At 53.3% G+C, this 10,587-nt stretch overlaps 1 protein-coding gene and 1 pseudogene across 1 annotated transcript; both read left to right on the top strand.

Moving 5' to 3' along the window:
• Window positions 1-1,081: 1,081 nt before the first annotated feature.
• On the top strand, window positions 1,082-2,097 carry LOC123406078 (putative homeobox-leucine zipper protein HOX26). Its single transcript, XM_045099570.1, has 2 exons — window positions 1,082-1,488; window positions 1,535-2,097. Exons 1-2 carry the CDS (start codon window positions 1,150-1,152, stop codon window positions 1,838-1,840), a joined length of 645 nt encoding a protein of 214 aa, XP_044955505.1. The 5' UTR covers window positions 1,082-1,149; the 3' UTR covers window positions 1,841-2,097.
• A 6,707-nt stretch (window positions 2,098-8,804) lies between these two features.
• Window positions 8,805-9,955, top strand: LOC123405103 (annotated as a pseudogene).
• Window positions 9,956-10,587: the final 632 nt, after the last annotated feature.

Below are 10,587 nucleotides of genomic sequence, written 5' to 3' on the forward strand. Positions count from 1 at the left end.
GGGAGTACTAAAGTGTCATATCAATAGATCTTGACTGCTTCACATGTTAGTACCTTTCAGTTGTCAGCAGGACGACATGACCGTCGCTGCGTCCTACTACCAAGTTCCAGGTTTCTTTTTAATGGAGGTTGCAGATTACTTAATAGCAAAGTAAAGAGCAGTCAAGCACAATAATTAATCATCCTAGCCTATCTACCGTGCAAGTACGTGGTTGGTTTGAGAAACGTCTGCGCCTACGTACGTGTGCATCATGGCCAAATTTGACCATGCTGCTTACGGGATGTTCTGAATGTCGCTGCTGGTGGCTGCTAGAGTACACAGCAATCATGTACGTACCTAGTCCATGCATGACCTTGCAACCAGTCCTGTGTTCATACCATATTTTTTTCATGCAAGATGCGCACGTGCTGGCGGCCCGTGTCGTACGTGCCCACCAAGTAACGCTGCCTTGGATGCACGTGCGAGCCATAGCACAGTGTCCTGCATGCACGACAGGTCAGCACCACGTACTGAAAAATCTCCTTGTCGAGTCGCGCGCTGGCATGCATGCATGTGTCGCATTGCATGTTTCCCGCCCGTTCGATGCAAAATGAATGGCCAGATCCTTTCTTCAACCGCTTGGTGCCTCTATACCTCTCTTTAAAACTTGTGCCCCTTGAAAATAATCAGCAAGGTAATTAAACATCTAATATTATTAATATTTTACATACTTGTACTAGAAAGCAACTATCAAAAGTTAGTACTATATTATAAAGTGGAAATTTCGAAGTCCTTCTATTTTGAACGGAAGGACAGACTTGATATTGATGTACTGTAAGAATACGAGCCAATTTTATGGCCTTGGTTAACTAGTTTTGCTCAGTCAAATCTCTCAATAAAGACGCCCCCCTGAGTCAAACGAAGCATCAATCACCCGTAGTAATCTTACCTAGTAGTAAGCCTAGCAGCACAAATTATCTTGCTTAACTCGCACACGAAAGCATGCGTGGTATGCGACCGTGTCCAGTGTCTCGTAGCCAGGCCACCTATAAAGCCTCCACGAACACACCCCATCTGTTGGCCATCATCACCATCACCTAGCTACCCGGCGCCTGCGGCGTACCTCTCGATCGACGGCACGAGCAAATTCACTTCATTTTGGTTCGGAAGATGTCTAGCCTTACGACCCTAAGCAGCGGTAGTAAGGAGTCCCTGGAGGCGGAGGAACTCGTTGACACAAGGCTGTCGCTCGTGATCGGCGCCGGGAGCCAACCGCCGCCGGCGCCAAAGGCAGCGGGCCATGTGCCGAGAAATACTGCAAGAGGGCAGCATGGCAAGAGGGCCAGGGCTGTGCATGGCGGCAGCGACGTCGACGACGACGACGGCGGACATGACGCTGCCGGCCGCGCGAGGAAGAAGCTCCGGCTCACCGAGGAGCAGGCGGCGCTGCTGGAGAAAAGCTTCCGCGCCCACAACGTCCTCTCCCACGTACGTCCATGTCTTCTAGGAGTATATAATTCTCATCAACAAGTGCAAAATAATTTACATGAAAGAGGATTCTGACCGGATTATTTTGGAATTGCAGGGTGAGAAGCACGATCTTGCGAGGCAGCTCGGGTTGAAGCCGAGGCAGGTGGAGGTGTGGTTCCAGAACAGGAGGGCGCGCACCAAGCTCAAGCAGACGGAGCTCGACTGCGAGCTGCTGCGACGGTGGTGCGAGCGCCTCAGCGACGACAACGCACGGCTCAGGAGCGAGCTCGCCGAGGCACGCGCGGTCCTCCTCGTCGGCCGTGCGCAGGGCTCGAGTCTCACGGGGTGTCCGTCCTGCAGCAGGCTCGCCGGCGGACGGAGGGCGGCTTAATTACCGCCGCCGTAAAACTAGTCAACTAGAGAAGTGCGCCGTCACGTAGTAGTACAACTTTTAAAAATGTAGCGTAGGCTATAGGGGTAGGGAATTACCTAGGCATGACCCAAATTAGAGTGTGTGTTGTGATGAGGTTTATGTAGACTCACACTCACACGAGCCTCACGAGCACACGACAGCATGTCCTAGTACTAGGTAGGGTGTATGTACTGTACATGGTAATTTCGTTACAATGATGTGTTCATTAGTAATTATATTACTTCCTCGCTTTGGATGATCACGATTCATTCATGATCTCAAGTATAACATAATTTTGATAGGGGCTAGTCGATTGGCTTGAAAAATTATTTCTTCAGATTTTAGAGGACCTCGAGTTATGGGGATGAAGTCGCCCACACTAGCATCCCCAACCAGTCCCGTATGGACAGGACAAGGCACACCAGGAGCATGTTGAAGACCCTTTCACATGCGTCGTCATGGAAGGACTTCTGAGCTACAGAAAGTGGCGGTGGCGGTAGGTTAGGCTCAATCGCCCCTTTCTTCATAAGTTGGAAGGAAAAAATTACTACTATTCCTTTTGTTCTTAAATATAAGTTTTTTTTAATTTTTTAATGAAAAACTACATATGAATGTATGTAGACATACATTAAAATATAGAATCATTTATTTTGCTTCATATACAGTCCTTTAATGAAATCTCTAAAAATAGGGAGTATTTTATAAATAAATTGATCTTATTTGAATCAAATAATTAAGAGTTTTTTTTTATTTTTTATACACATATTTGACTTTGAACCCCTTCCTCATTTTCTTACAAGACTCGCCACTACCAAAGACAGAGCAATACAGGGGGTACTCTGCAATTTTGTCTACTCCTACTATACTCCGTCGAACGGTCACCGAGTGTCACTTTCTCCTTGATCTCCTTTACCCCGCACCCTGACGGAAGCAACAGATTTCCTTAGATTATTTGTCCACGGTTTCACAAGAGACATGCTAATGATTATCTGGTTAACTCGCAGCATTTCATCAACGGGTAGTACGACCAAGCAGCTGAGTCTTGTTTCCCGGTCTCAATTAGCTTCCGTACTGCGAAGGATGGTCGTCATGGCCTAGCAGGATCCGGGCGTTTCCGATTTCAACCATGGCTGCCCTTTTCAACAACCGCGGCACGACCACCCGATGATTTGTCGATAGCACGGGCGTCAAAAATATCGATCATAGGGTTCGGGTGCAGTGCACGAGTCCTGACTCAAGCTTGAGAGATCTCGTCCACTTCTGGGATTATATATAGGTTTGCATATCTGTCTGGCTCCTTTGAACGAATGGGGGCTTTCGCTGAGATGGTTTCAGCAACCGCGGCGCATCCACGAATTTTCGTGCTTATATCGAAACCTCAGTTTTATATACCCGGGTCTGATAGTGACCGCAGATGTAGCGTCGACCCCGCCGGAGAAGATGTTACCACAAGTGAAGAAACGTCGGGGAAGGGAAGATTATAAAGTGTAAACAGAAAGTTCGGTTCCGTATTGTCAAATTATTGTTCATCGCATAAGTTTAAGGCCCTGTTTGTTTCAAAAGTCCCAGGGACTTTTTTTAGTCCCAATTTAAAAGGCCCTAGTCCTTATCCGTTTGTTTCCACAGACTAAGTAGGGACTAGAGGTTATTAAATGACATGCAAAAATACCATGTTAACCTTAGTAATGTAGCAGTAGTTATTAAATGACATGCTAAAAGTAGGGGCATTGTTGAAAAAAGTGCCAAAAAGTCTCAAAAAGACCCTCCCACAGGGACTTCTCCAAATAGTCCCAAATACCCTCTTTTAGTCCCTAAAAGTCCGTCATGTTTGTTTCACATGTGACCTTTTGAGACTTTTTTGAGTCCCTACACCAAAAAGTCCCTGGAAACAAACACCCCCTAATTCTTTTCTCTCATCCGCTACTCGAGTTGATAGTCTGGTCTACATTTATTACGCACGCACTAACAAACTTGCAGCATATATAATCGAACCATTCATACACCCCTCAAACGCCCGAAAAGGCGGTACGGTCTTTAATCGATCACACAAACTTGAACCACCCGGACCTCTCAAACCAACCTCAAATGCCCGGTCGGACCGGCACCCTTCAAATCCAGCTCAAATATGGAGAAGACCGGACGCGCGTGGGCACGATTGCCATGTCAGACCTGACATCCTGACCCCATCACAAATTCCATCAAATTCATCCCACAGAACTGCCAGATTAATTTGTTGTTTTCCTCTCTTCTTCCTCCTTGCATCGTCAACGCTACCGCGTATGCTCCGTCGCCGTTCCTAGCCGCTGCCCCGCCAGCTTCGTCAGCAGAGTCTTCTGTCTCGTCCTCATTGCGGAGGATGTCGTCGCCCGCCGGAAGACACCGCGGTACGTCCGGAGACTCTCTGGCTCCATCTTGCAGTGGATGTGTTCGACACAATGTTTGATCATATTTTTTTTGTTAATTTTAGGGGGAACAACAGACTCTGATGCTTCATCCGACGAGGTGTATGGACCGGCGGAGTTTGCCCAAATGGTTCAAGATGAGTTCTTCGATTCATCAGATTCGAACGAAAAAATGGACATGATCATGCTCACGACCATGCAAGAGGAAATGGATTGGCAAGTTGAGCATATTCTCAATTTCAAGGGCTCAATCAAAGGGAAAAGAGTGATCAATCGGGATAGGGTATCCGAAGAAAAGCTACTGCAGAAGGATTACTTTGCTCCCAACCTAGCTTTCTCGGACGATCCATGGTTTCGTCATTGTTTTCGCATGTGAAAACCATTGTTTTTGCGCATTGTGGACGCAGTGGAGGCACACGACGACTACTTCAAGCTCACAAGGGATTTTTGTGGTAACTCTCTTTCTCTGTCAAGCATAAGTGCACGACTATTGTGAGAATGCTTGCACTTGGTACCACGGCAGATGTTGTTGGTGAGATGCTTAGGATGGGGGAGAGCACATGCCTAAAGACTATGTCAAGTTTGCCCGTGTTGTGATCAAGGTGTTTGGAGCAGAGTATCTCAGAGAACCAATTGTGCAGGACACAGAAAAGTTGTTGGCTATTAGAGAGGCCAAAGGATTTCTAAGAATGCTCGGATCAATTGCTTTCATACATTAGCAGTGGAAGAACTGTCACAAAGGTTTGCAAGAAATGTATAAAGGTTACATCATAGATGCCACAATCATACTAGAAACGGTGGCATCACATGGCTTATGGATTTGATATGCCTTCTTTGGAATGTTAGGTTCTAACAACGACATCAACATGCTTCAATGATCTCCGGTGTTCAGGAGGATTTGCAACGGGGAATCAACTCTGTGCAACTACACCATCAACGACCGAGGCTATAACATGGGATACTATCTTTGCCGATGACATATATCATTAATGGGCTGCATTTATGAAAACCATATTCGAACCAAATGGCAACAAACAAAAGCACTTTGCAACAATGCAGAAAGCAGCTAGGGGGCTTGTTCGTGGGGATGCGAAGGCATCGCCCGCAAGGAGAGGAAGCGACCAAAATACGTCGACGCCCGCTGGAGCCAACACTAGAGTTTAGGTTTTCACATGGAATTCGACTAAGACGACAAGAAAGGTGAAGGAGCTCGACATGATGACGCCTCTAAGCTGGAAATTGACATCTAAGGATGTCGTCGATGCCGTCATCAACCGCGGTCAAGCTAGGATTTCGCCTAAAGCTCACCAAACCCATTGCTACTGCAGCCTGCAGATGTCCGTCGCAAGAATCCATGATGCGCCAGAGCTTGCCGCCCCAAACCTGTTAGGAAAATAAGACCGGCGATGAACCTGGCGTGCCCGGAGCGCGTATGGGCGCGCACCAGACGTGTCGGGTGCATCGGGCGCACGGTGCAGGCGTAAGTGTGTAGGTGTGTGTGGTGCACGGGGGTGCAAGGGCGCGCGCGCACCACGCGCGGGTATGTAGGAGAAGGCCGTTGGCGAGCGGGCGCGGCGATCGCGGGAGGATCCAGTGCAGCGTGCGTGGACTGGGCGCGTCCTGGGCACGCGAGGCGGGCGGATCAGCGAGGGCGAGTGGAGGCGTGGGTTCGTGCCCAGCGCGCCGGCTCGGTTATAAAGCCGTGTAGGACATCGTTGTAATGGCAGGGGATGTATCGAGTTCGTGCTCGAGGAATCAAACAGATAGCGTTCGTGCACTGGAACCCTAGGTCTACCCCGTCTACCCCTCTCTTCTTCCTCCTGTGTTCATCGCATCGGGTAGCAGCAAGCGCCAGCACGTGGAGGAGAGCAAGCCGGCTAGGGTAGACACTTACATCTGGTATCAGAGCCATCGGGGTCGGGAAGGGCGCGTGGAGCTCGCCGGCGATGGCGCTCGTCCCTTACGGCGGCGGATCGGGGACCTCGCTGTCAACGCCGGTCCCGATGCTCACCGGCGGCAATTACACCACCTGGGCGATCAAGGTTGAGGCCAACCTCGACGCGGCCGGACTGTGGGAGGCGGTCGTGCCGCCGGAGGACGCGGCGGCGGCGGTGATCACGAAAAAGAATAAGCCGGCGCGGGCGTATTTGCTCTCAGCACTCGCGGAGGATCTCCTGTTGCAGGTCTCGGCCAAGATGACGGCGGCGGAGGTCTGGGCCAGTCTCAGGGCTCGGTACGTCGGAGCGGATCGAGTCCGGGCAGCGCGGCTGGGCACCCTCCGCGGCGAGTTCGAGCGCTTGCGGATGGAGGAGGACGAAACACTGGATCAGTTCGCAGGCAAGCTCGGAGGCATGACGGCGCGGTTCGCGGGGCTCGGGTCGACGATGGAGGACGACGCGCTGGTGAAGAAGCTGCTTGATTCCGTGCCGGACCGCCTGTACGCGGCGGTGGCAGGAATCGAACAGTTCTGCGACGTCTCCACCATGGCGTTCGAGGAAGCTCTGGGGCGCCAGAAGGCGTTCGATGAACGGCTGCGATGTCGCGGACAGGGAGGTGGCGCAAGGGAGGAGGGACAGCTGATGCTGACAGCCGAACAATGGCGCGCACGGGAGCGACGTGGGCGCGTCGGTGCGAGGGACGACGACGACGGCAGGAGCGTGGAGTCGAACGCTCGAGGGAATCGTCGCGGGCGCTGCTACCACTGCAACGAACGTGGCCACTTCAAGAGGGAGTGCCCGAGCAGGGAGAAGGCGGCGGCGCCGGAGCGAGCACTGATGGGGGAGATCGGCGTCGAGGACGCCGGGCTTCTCTAGGCCACGGTCTCGGGGGTGATTGTTAGGAAAATAAGACCGTGGCGATGAACCTGGCGTGCCCGGAGCGCGTATGGGCGCGCACCAGACGTGTCGGGTGCATCGGGCACACGGTGCTGGCGTAAGTGTGTAGGTGTGTGTGGTGCACGGGGGTGCATGGGCGCGCGCGCACCACGCGCGGGTATGTAGGAGAAGGCCGTTGGCGAGCGGGCGCGGCGATCGCGGGAGGATCCAGTGCAGCGTGCGTGGACTGGGCGCGGCAGAGCGCGTCCTGGGCGCGCGAGGCGGGCGGATCGAGGGCGAGTGGAGGCGTGGGTTCGTGCCCAGCGCGCCGGCTCGGTTATAAAGCCGTGTAGGACATCGTTGTAATGGCAGGGGATGTATCGAGTTCGTGCTCGAGGAATCAAACAGATAGCGTTCGTGCGCTGGAACCCTAGATCTACCCCGTCTACCCCTCTCTTCTTCCTCCTGTGTTCATCGCATCGGATAGCAGCAAGCGCCAGCACGTGGAGGAGAGCAAGCCGGCTAGGGTAGACACTTACAAAACCCACCACGAATTGCCGCGGCGCCGCGCTGCCATCCCCACACCACCGCGGCGGAGCAGTAGACCGGCCACAGAACCTCCGCACGAGACCACATTGGTCACATTTTTGCAGCCACCCACCTCCGCCAAGCCGACACCGCCTCCCCACCAGATCCGGGTGCGGGGCCCAGATTCGCCCATGCGGACCACCCCGAGCGGAGGGAGCATGGGCGCCCTGGCCACTGCCACGTGCGCCCATCGCCTCTCTGCGCGCCCGCCGCGCGCCATGTCCCGCCACGCCCGACTGACCTCTGCCATGCCCGCGCATCACCCCCGCAGATGCCGCGCTGCAAGTGGCCGGCCTTCGCATCCTCCTCCTCACAGGCCACGGGATCCGCGCAGGAGCCGCGCTTGCGCGACGTGCCTGCTTGGTCCTCCTTGCTAGATCCGCCCGTGAACCTCCCTTCGAGATGCCTCGCTGCCACCTCCCCTGGAGCCGGCCCGAGCTTCGCAGGCAGGGTCCTCAAGCAATGGCGAGGTGACGAGGAGGGGGGTGGTACCGTGAGCCTTCCTGCGAGATGCCCCGCCGCCACCTTCACTGCAGCCGGCCCGGGCTTCACCGGCAGGCTCCTCAGTCGACGGCGAGGTTCTGCAAGAGAGGAGGCGAGCGCGAGGTCAGTTTCAGGATGATGTACACATAATTTTTGAAGTCTCCTCTAGTCCTCTCTGTCTTCAACTATTGATGGATGGTGACGTTGATTTTGATTAATCTTGAACCGTATGAACTTGGAGAATGCAAAAAACTATTCATTCTTATTTTACAGCGTGTGCAAGTCCGATCATTTGTGTTTGCGGCGAATAAAACCCTTCTGCTGAAAAAGTCGGCTCAACTATGCTCAAAGTTAAGCATTGACATTGATAACACGGTGAGAACATCAAAGCTGAGTAGTTGTATCAGCAAAGGCAGAAAATGTGGCGATGAGTAATATCAAATTAATGGTTTAAGCAGCTCCACTAGCTACGTGCGTTATGCAGAAAAACTCGGCTCAACTATGCACCAAATATTTTGGTCTGTCGGTCATAGCAGCTAATGACATTGTAGTATTTTCTCTTAAATAATAACTGGGGGACATCCACTCATCTACTAATTTATACAGCGCAGTGGCTGGAGTGGCTGATCAGACTGATAACGCGCATAAATAAAGGAAGCAAACGATTGATAACGCGCATAAATAAAGGAAGCAAACGATACCATTCGGTTGTTGACAAGATCAAATAATGCAATCACCTCCTCCACCGCTCGCGCGACGTCTCGATCAAAATCGACATGGTCTGCCACGACGACATCAAGGTCAAGCCATTGCAGCGGCACAAGGTATGCGTGATTGGAGCCGGGATGGCCGGGCTGGCGTCAGCCCGCGAGCTGCGGCGGGAGGGCCACGACGTGACGGTGCTGGAGCAGAGCGGCGACGTGGGCTGGCAGTGGCTGTACGACCCGAGGACCGACGGCGACGACCCGCTCGGCGCCGCGGCGGCGCCGGTGAAGGTGCACAGCAGCATGTACGCGTCCCTCCGGCTCATCAGCGCCCGGGAGAACATGGGGTTCACCGACTTCTAGTTTGCGCCCAAGGACGGCCGCGACGGCCGCCGCTTCCCGGGCCACCGCGAGGTGTGTACCTCTACCTCAAGGACTTCTGCGACGCATTCGGGCTCATGGAGTCCGTCAGGCTCAACACCGTCGTCGTGCGTGTCGCCCTGGCGCCCGGCACGACGCGGCGATGGACGGTGAGGTCCGTCGGTCTCGGCAAGTGCGATCGTCCCGAGGAGGAGGTGTTCGACGCCGTGGTTGTGGCCAACGGCCACTACTCGCAGCCGAGATTGCCGAGCGTCGAAGGCATGGAGATGGAGGCGTGGAGGGGGCGGCAGATGCACAGCCACTCGTACAGGGTGCCGGGGCCGTTCCGCGACGAGGTGGTGGTGTTTGTCGGGTGCGGCGAGAGCGGCAGGGACATCGCCATGGAGGTGCGCAGGGTGGCGAAGGAGGTGCATGCCCCTAGTCGCCAAGTCCATGGAGGTTACCCAGGGGCTTGCCAAGTACAGCGCCAGCCTGCACCTACAACTGCACGTACGTACGTACTATTTTATTCATGGCTCCAACCATGTCTTCTCGAGGTACATGCAAAACGAAATCGAAATTGCTAAAAATCTCAGTCTCGTGAGATTTTACATAAAGATCCGCGTAAAATTTTCATTCTTTGTTCTTTATTTTTATATGAAAAAATATGTCGTATGCTTGCGCTTTGGGGGCCGTTCGAAGTCCCTTCGCTCCACGGCTCTGCCGGAGCGGACGAAGGTGTAACTAAAATTTAGAGATAATTGCAAGTTTAGTCCTCGTAGTTGCTCTCGCGGTCCAACTCGCTCCTGAAACTTGCAAACTGCTCAAGTACGGTCCCGGTACACGAAAATACGTCGTTAATACAGTCTCTAAACTTGAAACCACAGTCCCGGCGATACACCACCCGTACGTACCGCGTACTCTCCCCGTATGCCACGTCATCCTGGCCCGCGTGTCAGGGGGACCCACCCGTCACCTAGAATAGCATGTTCTTTTGCATTCGCCCCTGTCTCTGCTTTCTCAGCTCTATTCCTATCCACCGCGAAACAGAGTACCCCAGCTAGGTAGGGCGGCCGACGGTGGATGATCTGGTCTCCAGCAGCCCTCTTTTGTAGTACGTGAGTCGGCTGAAGCTTGCTGGACGGCCGCTTGACGGCGGCAGCGTAGTTTGGCAGCAATGCAGGGCCCGCGACGGCGGCCTGACGGCGAGGCGGCTCCGGCGTACGGTACGTCAGTGTAGGGTGTCAACAGGTCGATTAGAAGTGGTTTTAGGGCGAAGAATTGACTCATTGTTGTGATTTTACCGTTTTGCCCATGCTAATCGTATCAATATGTACACAATCTAGATTTTGGCCGAATTGTGCTAGGGTTTGACT

This window comes from Hordeum vulgare, chromosome 6H, assembly GCF_904849725.1.
Source record: "Hordeum vulgare subsp. vulgare chromosome 6H, MorexV3_pseudomolecules_assembly, whole genome shotgun sequence".
Lineage (NCBI taxonomy): Eukaryota > Viridiplantae > Streptophyta > Magnoliopsida > Poales > Poaceae > Hordeum > Hordeum vulgare.